The sequence below is a fragment of the Jaculus jaculus genome, chromosome 8 (assembly GCF_020740685.1).
Source record: "Jaculus jaculus isolate mJacJac1 chromosome 8, mJacJac1.mat.Y.cur, whole genome shotgun sequence".
In the NCBI taxonomy this organism is placed as follows: domain Eukaryota; kingdom Metazoa; phylum Chordata; class Mammalia; order Rodentia; family Dipodidae; genus Jaculus; species Jaculus jaculus.
In genome coordinates, this window is record NC_059109.1 from 24,353,056 (window position 1) to 24,372,524 (window position 19,469).

A 19,469-nucleotide genomic window follows, 5' to 3' on the forward strand; every position below is an offset into this window, starting at 1 on the left:
TGACTTTTCATGACTGTAAGCAATACTAAAATAAATTCCAGAAATAATTTAACAAACATTTATTTGTGAACATTGTTGTGCTAAGTTCCTTAAGAAATACAAAATGGATTAGACATGAATTCTGCCCTCCAGGCACTTACAGTCCACCAGAGGAAATCAGAATTAAGTAACAAGATAGAAGATTTGAAAAGGCCTAAGAGAGGTACAGAAACAGTGCCCCAAAGTTCAGAGGAGAAATTTGTTTTAGCTCTGAAAATCATGGAAAATATTCTGAAGAGGAAATTGAAGTTGTTCTTGAAACATAAATAAGATCCAGGACTGGCAGAATGGGAAGAACTCACAGCCCAAGGGCACAGAGACTTTGACAGGTTGTAGTGCATTAGCTTGGGAAGGAACTGCCCTGGATAGAAGGACAGGCCCTACCTATGGGACAGCTTGTGTGTGCTCATGCAAGTGTGTGAGAGAGTGTGTATGGGAACTCAAAGGGCTGGACTAGAAGTATGAGTCCTAAAATTGTGGTTCCTTGATACTTACCAACTCGCATTTTTTCTTACATATATTTTTTTTAAATTAGATTTATTAGTTTTCTTTTCATCAAGTACAGGCAGTTTGGTACCATTGTTTAGGCTCATCTATGATCTACCCCCTCCCATTAGACCCTCCTTGTTGATGTAAATGGGTCGTGCATTGTGGAGTTAGTCCCCAGTTATTGGTATGATAAATGTCTCTGCAAATCATGACCCAACATGTGACTCTGACATTCTTTCTGCCCCTTCTTCCACAAAATTTCCCTGAGCCATGTTGGGTTCATTTTTGGTCTGCTTCAGTGCTGAGGTGTTGGGGGCCTCTGAGGCTCCCTATCAATCTGTCTATCAAAAAAGGAAGTGTTATTTCAATTTTCTGGGTGCTAATTTACTCTCCGTTGGAGAATCTGCTTCTCTTTTTCAGATAGATGCAGATCCTATGGAGAGAGCTGCCCCAACATACCTCAAAAGAGGCCCCAATGAAACTAAGGACAGTTGGTGAAACAAGCAAGGGTGATGTTTTCTTACATATTAAAGAAAAACAAAAACCGAAAACCAACCATGGTGAGCATGGTGAACTTGGCATTTGAGTATGCAGTTTCTGGTTAGCATTCAGGTATTAATGTAACATTGGTTTCAATAAGAAAGATAACTCAAAATGGAAAAAAAAGTAATAATTCATTTTATGAGAGTGAAGTTTTTGAAAAAAATATTAACCTAATATATTGAATTTATATACTTTAAAACATATTGAATTTATGTTTTAAAACAAATGCCTTGTGTGTGTTTTTTTTTAATCAAGATTTTATAAGTTGGGGTGGGTGACTGTACACAGCTGCATTCACAACAACAGGTTTCTGAGATGGAGCACAGCATTATGGGATTCAATATATGAATACACACATACATTCAGATACATGTGTGTACATATGTGCAAATATCTCTGTATGAGAAAGATTTATCAAATACTCCTACTTATCAAAAGTCTTCTTATAAATTCAATAGGCTATACAATTATAATTAGCATGAAGTTTATTGAAAAAATCAATCTTTGTATTATACTCTTTTTTGCATAATGATACCACATTTATTTTTAAAATCTGATTAAAAATATACTTTTAACACCTTGACACTGAGAACATTATCAGCTTGGGACAGGAGATCTGTCTGAGCTGCATGGTTTTAAGGCTCCAGCTTAGAGGTACACTTGAGTGTTGAAGCACCATTGCCTCTGCCTCTTGGCTCGAGGGCCGGGTCCCCAAGATTGCCAGGTGAGGGAACTGGCATGGATTTCAGACAGGTGGCAGAAGATCACACAGTTCAGGTTTAACCAGAAGCTAATTTAATTAGACATTCTAGGAACTTGGACCACCCAAAATCTCTTCTTCACCCACTTCATCACCTTGGACAGAAAGACACAATCTCCAGCCATCCAAGGACCAGGAAATGTTGAAATCCTCCCTCTCGGTGCTGTGTTCAATGTGTATTTGAGAGAGTGAGAGACATGGCTGTGGCCAGGGCCAGTGTGCCTTTGTCATAAGAGGACACAGGAACTGTGTGCAGTTGGCTCACTTCAGACTTCCCACTTTCAAACAGAGACAAATACATCCGTTCCCCTTCTCCTGCTGGAGAATATGCAGATATGATCTTTAAAGTCCTGAATAAGTCCATTGTCTTTTATGCTACAATGAACTTTAGTAGGAATAGTTTCTTCTGTGAAACATGCAGCAAGCTGAATTACTTAAAACATTTTCCCTGCATCATGTTTTATGGTAACCTACTTTTTTTTTTTTTTTTACTAGTTGTCATTTTGCCACAAAATAATAAAAAAAAACATAATATTCATGTAAGAGGATGATGGCTGCAGAATTTGACAAGCCCCATTTACATGGTACATTGTTCCAAAGGGTGCTTAAGTAGAAAATACAGAAGCACTATACAAACCTATTATTACATTTGAGAAATCATTAGCCTCAAAGGAGTAATAATGGTATGCTATTAAAACTGTGAATACATTTTCGGTATCTGTATTGAAAAGAAACTATAAATATGTAAATTTCTGTTCAACAAATCCAAAATAAAATGCACTAAAAAACTGATATGTAGACAAAAGTTTATTTACACCATACAACATTTTAAATATTTTATACACAGCTGCAGCAGAGAAAGCTACTCAGAGCTTTCTAGAGAAAACTGCAATAATAAAGATGTGAAATATATTATTCATATAAAAGTGAGATTATTACTTTATTGCATTTAAAGCAATGAAGAATGTAGCTCAACAAACATTCATTTAATGACAAAAACTTTGCTCTTATATTATAAAGTAAAAAGTGTAGTAATGGCCAAACAGACTGTTATAAACTTTAAAAACTGCATAAATATATACATTGTGCTTCATGGTGAAGTTTTTTTGAAAACTAAACCATATGAAGCGGTTACAACATGAATTGTTGCTTGAGGTTTATCTATAAAGATTACCTTACAAATCCATTCCACGGGTACTTACAACACAGGGTGGTGAGAACTGTACACCTGGCCATCCCTCCACTAGCCTGACCAGTGAGAAATTACCATGTGAAAACACCACTGACGATTGGCACATGAAGGTCCTGACAGGATAGTCACACTGTCCAGATAGAGTGTCAGGCTTCCCAAGTCACTAGTGTCAGTGCATTAAATTATTGTGTCTCCACCTCAGTTCATTTTGATTTTATTAAACTTCTGTTTGAAAGTCACCCTCTTGCACATCCAGAGGCAAATTCAGACACTTCTCCCACTCTGCAGGTCTCAGTTCCAAAGTATCCTTTGCCTCTGTGTCTAAGACGTTGATTGTGGTGTAATGTTGGTATTCACTGGGGTTTTTGAAAGTGTCCCATGGGTTCTTGTTTGGTGCTGGGGTTTCCTGTGGAGGAGAAGAAGAGAGTTGTTTATTTGGCAACTAGTATCACTGCTTGCTGAACTTCACAGGAAGAGGGCATGTTGGTGACTTTAATCTAATTGATATGATTCAGAGGTGACTTAAAATTGTGTCCACTGAAAGTCAGTTTCAATTTAAATTTTCTGTTTGTAAACTATGTGATGAATATTATCGCTAAAGTATCTTACAGTTGTTAAGGATTTGAGAGATGGAATTAGTGCCATGGAAGGCATTTTGTTGTAGGGTGTTGTGAAATGTCAGTATAGCTATTTGTTCAAAGAAAGAATTAAGTCACTGATAAGATTAGATGTAAAGAACAAAAGTAAGTATTGCAGAAGAATTTTGGTGAGGTAAACAACTTTGATTACAGTTATTGGGAATATTATTTAATGATAAAAAGCTTCTCAACCTAGCAGTTAAAAATCATGAAAAATTAAATCACTTATTGTTTCATTTTGTTCTCAGAGATTATCATTATTAGAATGTTTATATGTGGTGGCTACATTACCTTGTTCTGTGATTGTTTCAGCTGCATGTTTTTTAAAATAGTTTCTATAGTTGAGTGACACAATAATCAATCTTCCCTATAAAGACCACAGTTTTATGGAAAATGTAATTGTGAATATAAGGAGGCATTTGAGAATGTCGACAACCACTATTACTTCTTGTGTCTTTTAGTGCAAGCCCCTATCATGTACTTTCAAATTTTGCCCAATTATGACTCTATTCAGAGCTGCTATCTTGTAAGTTTTCAATGAATGTATGTATTAGTTTCTGCTAAGTTCTTTCAGATGATATTCTGCTAAGATATAACAATGAGTTTGATTGATCCTAAATACGTGTTTCTGTATAGTGAGAGATTTTGAAGGAAGCAGAGTATGTTATCACCAAAGTTCAAGAAGAAAACTGTGACTAAAAAAATCATGGAAAAAAAATTCATCCAAAACATTGAAATTATCATGGGTTCACATGATGGATGATCACTTGTGTAAGTACTGATTAAAGCTGAATGTATTTATTGCTGCAAAAGGAAATGTCAAGTAAAAGTTGTTTCTTTACAATCTTCTAGGTTTTAATTTGATACAGAGATTCACTGAATTTTATTATTATTCATTAGTGTCACTTAACAGCTCCATTCTACGATTTCCCTATCTTTAAATGCTCTGCATAAACCTTAATTTATATTAAAGTCCTTGAGTTCTTTCTCCGTGCTTATTAAAATAGTTCAAAATTTTGTTCTCTTTTTACATTTATAGAGAATAATGGTTTATATAAATATTATCATTGTCAAATATATCCAATACTGCTCTCCAAATCTTGTCTTCAATTGACTATAATCAATTATTAAGCAGAACAGAAGTAGGTATTTTAATTATTATATGAGTTCCACTCAGTCCAGCATACCTCATCTAAAGTTACATATGGATATGAAAGAAAATCTGTATACTTATAACTAGAAATTAAAGCACAAAGTTCTAAAGGCATTAGGGTTTATGGAATCATTTTTCTTACCTATGAGGAAATTAAAGAAAACATAATTAATAGTGAGCATCTGTGAAAGGTAAACTTTTAGGATATATGTCAGGGATTTATTCTGCTTAATCTAAAAGCCTAAAATCTCATAAATAACATACAGTCTTGTAATTCTCCTTGCCCCATCCTTCTTCAAGTAATCCTTATTTAACAGCTATTCTTTACCATGTGTCATATTAGCTCTTCATAAAGGAAAAAAAAATGTACTAAATCAAGCCTTCAAAAGCACCATGGTTCACTAGGGAACTCCAGAGGTAAAATCTGAGAAACAGAGTTGGAAGTTCCAATTCCTTCATGTAATATGAATGTGACTTTGAGCAGTGTATCCAATTTCACTGAACCTCAATTTGAATATCTCAACAACCGAGATGAACTTTGTATGATGTGACAAACAGTTAGTGAAATGTGTGGTTCAATACCTTCACTGTGGATTTGTACAGTTTTTTTTTTTTTTTTTTTTAAAGATGAATGAACCTAAATTGATACCTTAGGAATTTAATATATGTTCACTATTTCATACAGAAGGTTAGGGTTAAATGAAAGTATAAAAGTTATGTCTTTAAAAAAATATTTACTTATTTATTTGCAAGCAGAAAGAGACAAAGCGAAGAGAGACAGACAGAGAAAATGGGCACACTAGCCCTCCAGCTGCTACAAGTGAACTCCAGATGCATGGTCACTTTGCACATCTGGTTTTATGTGGGTACTAGGGAATCAAACACGGGTCATTAGGCTTTGCAGGCAAGTGCCTTGATCACTGAGCCATCTCTCCAGCCCCAAATTATATATTTGTTGTTGTTTTCAAGGTAGGGTCTCACTTTAGCCCCAGTCTACTTGGAATTCACTATGTAGTTTCAGGGTAGCCTCAAATTCACGGTGATCAAGTTATATACTTTTAATTAGTCTATATTAATTATAAAAAATAAATGGTTTTTATATAAAATTATATAATGTGTGACTTTTTTATCTAATGCATGTTGATAAATAATCACTCCCTGTACTATCCTTTTGCTTCTCCCTTCCTCCTTCCTCTGTCCTCTTTCACATTCTTTTTTTTTTTCTCTTTCACATTTTCATAGTTCCCCTGCAAAGGTACATTTAAGCAAAGTAGTTACATCTATATCTGGTTAGTTGTACCAGGAAGTAAAAATCCAGAGTGCTGAGATAGCAAAACAATAAGAATAGAAATTGATATATTTTAGTTAGTGGGGGGTTGGGGAGAAAAAAAAAAAAAACAGGCAGATGAGCCAGATCATAAGGGCCTTTGAATGCTAGCTCTTCAATTTGGAATGTTATTCCAAATATTGGATAATAGGAAATTATTGGAGATTTGGAGGCACTGTGGGTCACCTAGACCATCAACCATCAATGGGAAAATTTACTGCTATGAATTCTGCTGACACAAGCCCACAGAGTGGACTGACCCACCTTAGACAAGAACACTGTGTAAAAGAGCTATCTGGGACCCTTTAGTGTGATGGAAAGTCCAGTTAGTTCAACTTCAAGCTATGCAGAATGTTAGTTCATTTATTTAAAACATGGTTCTGTTATATTTGAAAAAGATGTATTTTCATATTTTTTTCTTGAAATCAACCACCCTGGATACAAGAACTAAAGTCACCAAATTTAAGCTTTGTCAAAATATCTAGATTTTAATGTGAAGAGTGTTATTTCAGTATATGTATGGTTGAATTTATGAGAGATGATTAATTTATAAGACTAGTTATCTTGTTCTTTTCTTCTGGTATCCCAAGGCACTCTCAGCTGAACTTTACACGGGAGTTCCCTTGCTTAGTGGGAAAGAGCTACTGTATTTAGCAGCCAATGGAATCAGAACTGTAGGGAGCAAGACTGGTCAGTGGACAAGGGCAGTGTCCAAAAGCTGACCATCTTCTTCCATGTTGACTGTGATGTGAGGGCAGTCTATAGATCTGTATACGGACAAGTGTAACATTCTCAGTGGTTCAAGTGAATGCTAGACTGTGGAGCATCTGAAAGCATTACTGAATCTGGCAGGGCAATCTGGTAAGGCCAGGAAAGGCTTCCACAGAAGCCTGTATCTAATGGTATAAAATTATATAACATGTTTAGGTCCTGAATTTATGCCTTTGCTTATTTATTTTCTGAACTGAGCTGGGTGTGAAATAGTGTATAACAATCAGAAATTCATTTTAAGCCAATATGTGCCAAGCTTCCAAACATACAAATTTGTTTTTAGGATATGTCATTCAAAACACAAGGTTAGTGAATATGAGAATTCAGAGTCCCTTCTCCCCCAGTGAAAACCATGTGAAGCAGCCACAAGTTGTGACCAGTCCAGGTGAAGTCAGTCCTTCCCTCCCTCCCTGTCCCTATTTTCTTCTGTTTTACTTTTTTTTTCCCTCCCTCCTTCCTTCCTTCCTTCCTTCCTTCCTTCCTTCCTTCCTTCCTTCCTTCCTTCCTTCCTTCCTTCCTTCTTTCCTTCCCTCCTCCTTCCCTCCCTCCCTCCTTCCTATCCTCCCTTCCTTTCTCTCTCTTTAATTCTTTTTTCCCCTTCCTTCCTTTTTTCAACCTACAACTACTTGTAGATAAAGTATAAGAGAGCACAGCTATTCTAAAAGAGCCAGGACTTGTGGAAACTCTTTGGAGGAAAGAAATATTGACTGGATGGTTTGTGGGACCACTAAAGATGAAAGAGTTTCATTTCTGGGTATCATTCAACAGTGCCTCTCACTTTGTAGTGTGGCTTAAATGTTTTCCTGCCTGGAAGCAGGAAATGGACTAAATGATATTTTGTCTCCTTTTGATTCCCTAGTTTCTATTATTCTGCATAATTACCTTCATTGTAGTGGTAGGCAGGGGTTATAAATTAGCAGAACCCCACCCCCTGCCTCCATACACACACAAAAGGAAAAACTCTGAGATTTTTCTAAAAATGTCTTTCCATACCCAATTATGCAATTTTTCATTAGCAATGTATCACTACAAATGATGTGATTAAATTAAGGATAATGAACTCACTCGCATGTTCATTATTAATCAGAACTGAATAAGGAGCTCTTTTCTATTGTCAGATATTTAGGACGATACTCAAGCAGCCATATCATCCTTTCCTAGTCTCCCAAATGGTAAATATTTATGAATCTCTCCTAGAAAAGGCATGCTGCTACAGAAATATGGTGTAATTAGTAGACTGTTTTGGTTGTCAGGAAATTGAAATACAGATATTTGTGTCATTAATGATTTAATACCCATAGCATACAAAAAGGGGAAACTGCAATCATATTATAGTGTCAGACAGCTGTATCTGTTGCATAAGGCATTCAGACTCATAAACACAGGCCTCTCCTTTTCTTTTAAACAAATGGTATTTCTTCAATTTATTTCAGTGTTAGCATTCAATATTCTAAAATGAGTAGCTAATGTGTTTAGGTCTAATCCCATGGGTATAATTTTCATATGCCTGCTAGCTAAAAATTGATTGCTTAATATTAGGAGGAGTGGATGACATAGAGCTGTCATTAACCATGAGGTAAGTATCTTCTATCCACATAGCATGTGCCAGAGAGCAAATAATGCATCAGTGCATTTCTGGTTTTATAAACAGATTGATACAAACATGAATTATTTAGAGACCAATTAAGAGTTAAAAGTGTGTAGTGCATTTGTAGCCTCCATTTAACTAACAAACACAGATTGAGCAATTATAACCATGCAGTAAATCCAGAGGCTTTATTTACCAGTAACTTACCGAGACCAGCACTGCACTAGCATTGAGAGGAATAAAAGAGAAACATGAAGGATATGTACAAGTTCCCTTGCAGCATTGCAGAAACTTACTTCATCCATCAGTTAGCAAGGGCCAAGACTCACACAATATATGTAGAAGAATCACCACACTTAGAACATGGTCAAAAACTTAGGACATAATAGTTTCAATATAGTTAATATATTATCAATCACCTATTTGCCAACATATTGCCTTTCTATCATTTAAACCTGAGTCCTGTGACTTAATATCAAATGGTTCTTGCTTTTGCTCTCAGCCAGTGTGTACTGATTTCTAGAGTTCTGGTCCAGTGTTTTAGCAATAATGATGAGGTTTTCTATGCAGCTCTGTGCCAAGCATGTAGTACTTATGCAATGCTACTTTATTTGATGAAGTCCTGTATTAAGATGGTAGGAGTAATGGATGAAAAGGTATGGATACAACCAACAACCTGAATCCCTGGCATCAGTAAGTGTACCAAAATACTTATCATGAAAGGAATGAATCTTTTTCAGATTAAAAAAAAAAGACACACCATTCTGGCTTCAGGGAAAAACTTCATATTTATACCACAATTTTATTTCGTAGTCTTAAAATGGCAGTCATTCAAATGGAAAAAAAAAAAAAAAAAACAACCTAGCTAGGTATTTGAAGATTTGAATTAATTTAACTTTAATTCTGATGACAAAATGGCCAGATGAAACCAACATATTTTTGATACATAACTAATTTTTATTAAAGGTTGTAAACAAAGGCATTTTAAATGCAAATTAAATTGTTAATGACTATGCCATTGCTATAACTCTTAGTCACTACCCTAAGTGCACTTAAGACGTGTGTGTGTGTGTGTGTGTGTGTGTGTGTGTGTGTGTGTGTGTGTACTGCCCTTATATTCATTCTCCAGATGTTTAGAGGCACCTGAGGGCCAGGATATGCCTAGCCCAGTGTATCAGCCAGCTGGGTGCTAGGCATTGAAGACTCAAAGCATACTCACCATACTGCTTGTATTTGGTATGTCCCGAAATCTGTCCAAAGTTTGAAATTTCTGATTTAGTTCCTGAAACAGTTCCATATGCCTCTTTCTTGTATGCATGACCTTCTGCAAAAGAGAACAGGGTGGCTCTCATTCCTAATTGGATTTATATATTTTAAAAAAGATATTTAATATTTGTTTACTTGTAAAATAAAAGAAGCTACATTTGGTGGGAGCCAGTAGTCCCAAAAGACACCTCAAATACAAGTGATTTGTGTAAGATCCTTCTTTCGTACTCAGCACTTTTTAAAAGGAAAAATTGGCTTTTGTTCACTCACAAGATAACCACCAAAAAGTTATTTCTCGTGAGTTCATTAAAAATAAAATAGTCATTCTTGTGTATAATTTTTATCACTCAAAAGTTAAATTTGTTTTGCAAAAATGGTTACAGTATTTTTAAAATGTTAAAAAATTTGGACTTATAAAGCACCTAAGTCCTTGATGTTTGCTTTGGGAAGTATTATGTTTTTATGTTTTATTTCTATGAACAGTAAAATCCTAGCCTCCTGCAATAAAGGAGGAGTATAGCCCCAGGCACTGCCATTAGGGCTGACTCAAAGCACTGAAGTGTCTGAAATATGTGTGTATCTACAACCTTGCACTTTCCATGTGAATAACAATTGAGCTTTGCAGAAGAAAAATCTGGCCCATGGGTTCCATACTTATTTGCAAGACAATGTAGCACCTTAACAATTAGGGTTCATTCACAGCATACATTGTGTTGCTGATGAACTTGTAAAATCAGATGCAAATATATTAACACTCTTCATCATTAGACATACCCATTCTTCCCATTTCATTGTAAAGCAACAAAAAAGTCATAAGTAAAAATAGTGTTGGGAAATTATAGGTTGAATATTTTCTGTCATAGATCATTTTAAGAAGAGTTGGAGAATGAATTCCCTGATGTTTTTAAGAAGGAAATATCTTCCAAATTTGATTTTTAAAAGTTATTAGTCCGTATTTTAGTGATTCTCCATGATTATGCCATGTGTGTATAGGATTTGATAGCATTTTAAAATACATACTGTCCTTCACCATTTGCTCAGGCAGTCTGATGTTGATATTATATCTCTTCCTAAGCTATGATGTTAACATTTGGGCCATTTTTTTATGTTAGAAAATATTTCCAAAAGAAGGATTTGTTTAGAAAAATGAAGCATCATTGGGGAGGAAGACCAACAATGCCTAACTTTCTTCTAAAAAGATGCTTACAGGAAATAATTCTTGAGGATAAAGCAGATGAGGAGGAGCAAAGGAGAAAGGCAAATTGTATCTTTCACATATTACAAAAGCCTCTTCTCTCCTATGCAAAGTTTTGTCTCCTCATTTATTGAATATATATCTAGGCAATTCAATATCATGCTAATTTCTTCTATTTTTCACAACTCCATATTCATATTAGAGAATCCTGCCATTTTAAGTCTTGCATTAACCAGTTTCCAACTTGCTCCTCTAAGCTCTAGGAGTTGGCTGTTGAAGAATCAGGTGGCTGAGGATGAGAGCATGGTAACATGGCTCATGATGGGACATGAAACATAGCAAGCAATTATAGAGTGATTAACTTCCTATCAGTTTGGAGGAGAATACATGAAACAGATTTGTAGGATTTAGAGCGAAATACCAGGCAAACATAATTTGACTAGTGATGGCTGATGGAGATTTATGAGAGCAAGGATGTGCATAAGCAACTCAGTGGAGGGATTTTGAGGACCATGCAGTTGGCAAAATAATTCATTAATTCTGTCCTTGGGGAGACAAGGTATTCTATAAAGTACCAAGTCCTAAGACCACAGTGATTAAAATATGGATCTGTGTCGCCAGAAGTCCTTAAAACCTGTTGTGTTTAGAGTCCAGTCTATGTCTTACAGAAACCATAATTTCATGGCAATGACTCTTACTACATAGTCATTTTCTTCTATGGTACAATAGGAGTGACATCATATTACTTACATTTCCCTCAGTTTATCTCATTCTGTCATTTAATGCATATATTTTTAAAATATTTTTTATTTTTATTTATTTATTTGAAAGCCACAGACAGAGAGATAAAGAGGCAGAGAGAGAGAGAGAATGGGCACACCAGGGCCTCCAGCCCCTGTAAACAAACTCCAGATGAATGCAGCCCCTTGTGCATCTGGCTAACGTGGGTCCTGGGGAATCTATCCTCGAACCAGGGTCCTTAGGCTTCACAGGCAAGTTCTTGACTGCTAAGCTATCTCTCCAGCCAATTTAATGCATATACTGATGAATGCCACATCCTTTCCAAATGCTAGGCTAACAATAGTGAAAAAAAAAAAAACAACTCTAGTTTCTTAAAATCTAGTGGAGGACATAGGATTTGATTGCATAGTAATCCAAGAAAATAGAAACTTACAACTGTGACAATGGCAACATTATACTGCTTAGTGATAGAGGAATCTAAAATAAGCACAAGGCTATGTCAGAGACCATGACCTGACCGCCCTAGGACAAAAGAAGAACTAACAGCCTTCATATGGCCCCTCACCACCCTAGGACAAAAGAAGAACTAACAGCCCACATATGGCCCCTCCCCGAGGGCAAACAACAGCTCTGGAAAAATGTCACAAGACATTCCATTCCAAGATGTTCCAGAAAGATTACGGCCAGGTGGCCCTACCTCCTTGTGCCCCCTGCTTGACCCCCCTGCCTGCTGACTGATTATAAAAAGGCTAAAAAATCCAACATTAAACGAGACCTTGACAAAACCCCCTCTTGGTCTCCTTCTTCTTTCCCGCCCATTAGGTTGCAGCCCTCCTCGACTACCCCGCGTAACATTGGCCCCGCAGGTCGGGGGCAAGGCTATCCCCAAATCTGTGCATATTAATGTGTAAATTGAAAATTCCTAAATTACCTAGTCCTATGTCTAGTCCTACTATGTCTAGTCCCTCTTCCTTTCCTAGAATGCTAATGATTTCTAGTTCAATTTTCAGTCCTGTGCCCAATTCCCCCCTTTAAAAAAAAAATAAGACTTTCCCTTATACAAGATAAGAAATTCATTTTCTTCTGAGGTAACTAATAACAAAGGCACAACACTTTAACTTCACTATAGACAACTGAGGACATGTGTGTGTGTGTGTTTCCATTAATCCATCCTCTTGTGAGAGGATGCTGATTTTGTTTTGAATGAGCTATCTTCTACATGTTGTTCAAATATCAATCAAAATTCTCACTGCTCCCTGGCCAATAGCCAGTTATTCCATGTCCTTCCATCAAAATCCCTTTCTTTATTTATCTATGACAAATTAAATATTTCTGTTATATAAAGTATGTTGAAAAAGCAACACAAATGTCAAATGTGTCCTTTTGGAAAAGAAAAATGCATTAACTGATTGGAAGTTTTTATGATCATATTCTGTTTTCATGGACAGTATTTGATTTGGAATTGGATGGATTTTATTTCAAAGAATTTTGTTGTAAGGACTGAAAACTATACATAGGAATTATAAAATTTCAGTGGTTTCCCATGCCATACAACTGAAAAACATTTTGAAATATACCAGACAGGTTCATGAAAGGTACTCTGAACAGAAAAAGCCCCCCCCCCCCCAAAAAAAAAAAAAAACCTCTCAAGGACCCTGAAATACGTATGGATACAAATGAAAAATTTGGATGCTGAAATATGAGTCCTTTGTGCTTATACACATTAATTACAACTACATTCTCATGCCAGATAATCATTTTAAATTGAAACCACCACCGTGACACTGCCAGAAATCACCACCGCAATGATGGCCTGCATTCTGGCAGGAGTATCAGCTACAACTGCCATTGATAGCTCACATCTCTGACATGGGCTCACTTTGAGTTTTCTACAAGTCATTTCTTCCTGCTTGTAGTTTAAAGCACATGTACCAGCCTTCATGATGAGGAAGGTTCTATTGGCAGGAACCCAAGCTTCACATGTGATCATCCATAACTTCTAGCTAGAGTTTTACTTATTTATTTATTAAATTTTTCCTTTCCTTATTTACTTCTCTATGCTTTTTTCTCTCTCTAGCCCAGACTGACCTAGAATTCTCTATGTAGACTATGGGGCTGGGGAGAGGGTTCTCTTTTCATTCAATTTATTCTTTTATAATTCAATAGAGGCAGACTTTGCAACCATTTATTACTTTATATTAGAGAAAAGTGTATGAAAGAACACTTATAATATTTCAAGTGTTTAAGAAATCTGAGGATAGAACAAAACCTGAATCTTGAGCTCCTGCTCTACCCTGAGAGCTCTCCTAGTCCTTTTATGTTCTTGGGATATGCCAAATCTGTTAGTCCTAGATGTGATGAAACTCCATCAACTTAACGTTGGGTCGTCTGAAGCATGATGTCCAGTCTCCCTTTGGCCCCAATTTCAATAATGAGAATGGGTTGCAAAGTTATTTTGAAGATTTAGAAAAGCACGTACGGCACTCATCCCTGGACCATGCAGACAAAAGCACTTAAGAAATGGCAGCCATTACTGTCTTTCCAAAGCCTCACAATAACCTTGCCAGGCGAGGCAAGAGGCAGGAGCCCTTAACTCCACTTCACTGATTAGGAGACTGAAGCTCAGGGACGCAGTTTGTTCCTTTGAGTGGTAAACTAGCCAAGTTGTGTCAGAATTCGAAGTCAACTCTTAGCATGCTGCTATCATAGATGGATCTGGGAGATTCAGAAAGCATCCCTGCCAGTGAATGCTCAGATTTTAATTACTCTGTTTTCAGATGGAAAACCAGACAAAACCATGTAGGATGGGTTAGGCAGCCTCTGTGTTTGCTCCATAAACTCTATAGATATTGATTACACTGCAACTATCTCAAAGTAGCACAATATTTCTAAGACCTGGTATCCAAATCTTATCTCTGAACACCTCCTAAGCAATGAGTTATTCACCTTTGTATCCCTGACACTTAACCCAGCGTTTGGTAAGCAGTAGTTGCTTAAAAAGTTCACTGATTACATTTAAACAAATGACAAGGGCAAGGAGGGTTCCCGTAGTATGGAGGAGTACTCTAAATTGTAGCTTCTGCTTCCATAAAGATGCCTTTTCATTGAAGGGAAGGGTCATTTTAATTGTCTTAAACAGTACTCCTGCTTCTTTATTTTGATTCACTTACTTTTTATATACGAGGTCTTAAGAAACTGAAGGTAGAATTGGAACAAGCTAGAGAGTTTCAATTTACTTATTTTTAAATTATTTTTTAGACAGTAAGGTTTAAGTCTCAATTACAGAGAAAAGATGTTTTAGTGCATCTGGACTTGTTGAAGCTCGTGGAAATTGTTAGGGAAGGTCAGAGATTCTCTTAACTATAAAATTTAGAGTATAGGGCCAGGATATCCTGTGCTTATGGGAATAACAAGCCAGTTAGTCTGAATTATCTTTGCCAGCCTTAGATTTCTATCCTCCCAGGCTGCTGTGTCCTTATCCACCACAACAAACCTGTGGTCATTTTTCTTCATTACTGATTTGCAGATGCATTCTCTATCCCGAGTGAGCTTTGAATAGTGGTCTTTAGTGAATGTCCAGGCCTTCATTAAGGAAGAAATGTACACAGCAGCAGTTTAGCCTACTGTTTAAAGCTAAATTGTGAGAGGGTCAGGGTTGTGAGAGGGTCTGGGCCAGTAAATGCACAAGGTAGAATCTGTCATGCTAAAATCATCTCTGACACCACAGCGTCTGGGTCCAAAAATGTTCCTTTTTGGATAAACATGACCCTAGGTCTTCGAAAAAAAAAAAATTGCACAAAGGGCCCAAGCACACAAAATGAGCTTTATGTTTGCTATTTATTCCAGTGCATGGTCTATACATTTGCAAAATATAAAGACATACATAACTTTGCAAAAAAGGAATTTTACAGTCCTAGACTGTGTCTATCTTGTCTATATAATTAAAATTAAAATTCCAATAAGAAATTATTTGCTATGATTTGGCTATAGAATCTAAATTTAATAGTAATAAAACAGATGGATACATTTTAGGATTAAATTACTCAAACTACTTGTCCTCCCAAAATGCCTTTAAATATTCCCTGATTGTCTAATAAAGTATACCTTCTGGCAAGTGTCAGGGAGAAAACAGGAAGGGGCTTGTTATGAACAAGACATTGCTTTGAAATATTATTCCTTAGATTTAGAAATTAATGCATTTTCTACCTTTTACATAATAGCTTAGCTTTGTTTATAGTGATATAAGTTAATATAAAATAATTTAGCTTACTTGATTATGTATCCCTAATATTTCTATTAATATTGATGCCCTGTCGAATCAGGTACCCCCAAGTTTGAGAAACTAGATTTAGTGGATTAGTTCCTCAAACCTTTCATAGAAATATCCTAAAAATTGTTTTAAAATGCTACATGATTCAATGGAAGAATATGACAGGGCTTATATCTATATTTTTAGAAGAGAAGATAAAAAATATTTCTCTGTTAATGTTTTTTTAATATTTTATTTATTTATTTATGAGAGAGAAAGAGACAGATAGAGAGAAAGAGGGAAAGGGCACGCAGGGCCTCTAGCCACTACATATGAACTCCAGACATATGTGCCCCCTTGTGCATCTGGTTTATGTGGGTCCTGGGGAATTGAATCTGGTTCCTTAGGCCTCACAGGACAATGCTGTAACTGGTAAGCCATTTCCCCAGTCCCCTATTCATATGTTTTTTAAATTTTTTAATATTTTATTTTTATTTATTTGACAGAGAAAGAGGGAGGGAGAGAGAGAGAATGGGCGTGCTGGGGCCTCCAGCCACTGTGCAGCTATCTAATGTGGGTCCTGGGGAATTGAACCTGGGTCTTTTGGCTTTGCAGGCAAAGGCCTTAACCTCTAAGCCATCCCTCCAGCCCATATTCATATGTTTTTGAACATAAACAGACACAGAGTATTGTATAACAGGTTCAGAATGGTTATCTGTAATTGTGTTTCTAAGAACTGCTTATAAACTGTCGAATACTTCTTCCTAAACACCATGGTAGGCTCTATCATGCTATCTTATTAAAGAACTCATTCTAATCAAATGTCCCTTCATGTCTGTTACTGGTACAAGTAGATAGGTAAGTCCACGATACAGTTATCTATTAAGGGACTGGCCACCTGATATTTCAACTTCCTTTTTTACCCTTTTGCAATCTATGTTTAGCATTACAACCATACTCTTTTTTTTTTTTTAAGCTAGACCGAAATTCCTTGCTGAAAAAAAATAAAACTAAACAAAATATAATTGAATAGTCTTAATGGTATTTAGTAGCATACTAGGATAATTTTTTTTTCCTGAATATAAGACATAAATTACTTTTTCTGTCTATTCTCTGACCCTTGCTTAAGTGAATATTGACTCGTTTGTTGTTTCTTGAGCAAAGCTCTTTTCCTCCTCCTGGAATTTCCACCCGTTTTAGTTATAGTTGGTGTGGCTAGCTTTGAACTCCTACCTCCATAGTCTTATGCTAGTCTCTACCTAAAATTGGCTATGTTGTTGAATAGTATTTTGTTAAAGCAACTTGGATTGAAAAAATTAGCCATTGTTTTGGAAAATCATTCATCACACACACACACACACACACACCACTTACTTACTGTATGAATGCTTACTGTATATCAGGATCTGTGCTACAAACTGGAATACAATTTCAGTAAGGCCATTTGTTCACAGAACAGAAACACCCTTAATATGTTTCATGTTTATTTTTATAGAGAAAAAAAAATCTATTGCTTTACCATTTTATGACTAGCCTACCTCTTCCTCTGTTCCAGGAGAGCAGTGTTATTCTGGAGGCTGGCTCCATGAATGGGCTTTTTTCAGGATATGATATTAACTAGCCATTAATGCTTGAAGGAAAATGAGCTGATGGGCTATTCTGATTATAAAGAGGCCCTGGGGAATGTGTGGTTCTGAAAGCTTGATGAAAAAGTGCTTTCAGAAGTCCACAAGGCAGCCCGTCAGGGCCAAAATAGCAAAGTCGGTCATTATATGGTACAACCTGTTCAGGGAGGATTGTATCATGGATCTAGACAAGCATTCAATAAAAAGGGTTATGGTCTTAGCCTCGTCCTCAATGAACCATCTGCAAACTACATAAAAACTGTGTTAAATAGTTTCGGTATTTAAATGCGATAATTTTTCTGATCACAAACCCAACAAATCCCTGTGTCTATAATGTGTGATGAAAAGAGAATAGTCTATAAGGAAGTAGCCACATCTCCAGGCTTCCTGAAGCAATGACATATGTAACTGTGCAATCATTATAGCAATCAAAGATGGAAGGGAAATGGTAAGGCACTTACATTGCAACTTCCCTCCATTACTAGTAAATATTGTTAACACTATGGTTTTATATATGGAATATTAAGCATAAGAAGTCTCTGCTTAAGGAAGCTGTGAACAGTTAGCATAGAGAACAGACCAAAAAAAAAAAGAACAATTTCTCTAGTGCTCCCAATGACTATATGGACAGTGTGATTAGATTTCTTTTCACTTTCAGTACTTGCTATTACATAACTTGTTGGTTGCACTGAGGCAACTGCATTTTGCATATACTCTATTTTGCGACTGATGCCTGATGGTTTAATATATGCCTCCTTTCCTTCGTGGCAACATAACAATGACTTTAAGGAAAACACACACACACACACACATGTGCCAGTTTGCTTCCTTATTTTTGGATACCTAAAGGATTAATAATAAATAGCTTTCAGTATCTGTTCCTTCAAAGGTGCCGAAGAGTTCAAAAGTAAAGATTGATAAATATTTTTATTTGAAATTATAGTCTTTATAGTCTTGGTATTTTGATGTTAAAAAACTCAGGATACAATGATACACACACACACACACACACACACACACACACACACTCATACACACACACACATATTTCCATACTAGGTAACTACAGCTGAGCTACATCAGTACTGTGATTTAAACATTGAGACTGGATTCTTTATCATATTTTATAGTATGATTTATAGATGAAATAAATAATTTTCCTGGGTCACTCTTCAACACGAAGTCACTATTTACCACTGTGATAAATAAAATCAGCGAATCTCACATCTGATGCATGTATATTGTAGGGCTTCAACATTCATCCACACAAATAAAATGATCCAATTAGGCGTTTTACATTCAGAAATACCAGTTAAGAGTATTCAGTTTTATCTATGCAACACAAGGATACAAATATGCTAGAGAAATTTATATTATATCCAATTATGTCAGCAGGCTATGAATCATATCCAATTATCAAGGTGCATAAGCATATTTATGTGATACTTAAACATTAGTTTTGTGCTCAGCATAAGCTGCTTAGACAGCATGATTTTAGTAACTTCCAATACCAGTATTACAAGCATCAATATAAATTCAATGCAAATTGGAAAATGAAAACTTTCATCATATTTGTATTCATGAAAAGACATTTACTAAACACAGGACCACATTGAACCAGTACTTGCTATTGGGTAGACGAATCTGAATGCCATGAAGTGGGAAGCAGAATACACTGTGAGTGAGGTCAAACCAAGAAAACTGTCTTAAGCTTAAGATACCTCAGACAAACTGAACTGACCAAGTCACCCTCCCACCTTAAACTGTCTACTTTACTAATATTTATAAAGTAGATTCTTGCTTTTCTAGAAAAAAATCCTAGCTTAGCTACAGTTAGAGTAATTGTAACTTTAAATCTTTTGGCTTACAACTGTCTATAGAATCTGGATGGGT

General features: G+C 36.1%; 1 protein-coding gene across 3 annotated transcripts in view; it reads right to left on the bottom strand.

Moving 5' to 3' along the window:
• Nucleotides 1-2,625: 2,625 nt before the first annotated feature.
• The window catches only part of Adgrb3 (adhesion G protein-coupled receptor B3), a 772,147-nt gene continuing 755,303 nt past the window's right edge, over nucleotides 2,626-19,469 (bottom strand). For 2 of the 3 annotated variants that reach the window (XM_045156937.1, XM_004653066.3), the window contains 2 exons: nucleotides 9,720-9,824; nucleotides 2,626-3,429 (listed from right to left, as the gene is read on the bottom strand). In XM_045156937.1, the coding sequence (XP_045012872.1) occupies nucleotides 3,241-3,429; nucleotides 9,720-9,824 (294 nt within the window). In that variant the 3' untranslated portion in view covers nucleotides 2,626-3,240. The remainder of the gene's footprint in view (nucleotides 3,430-9,719; nucleotides 9,825-19,469) is intronic. The other variant, XM_045156936.1, reaches the window with a different exon arrangement.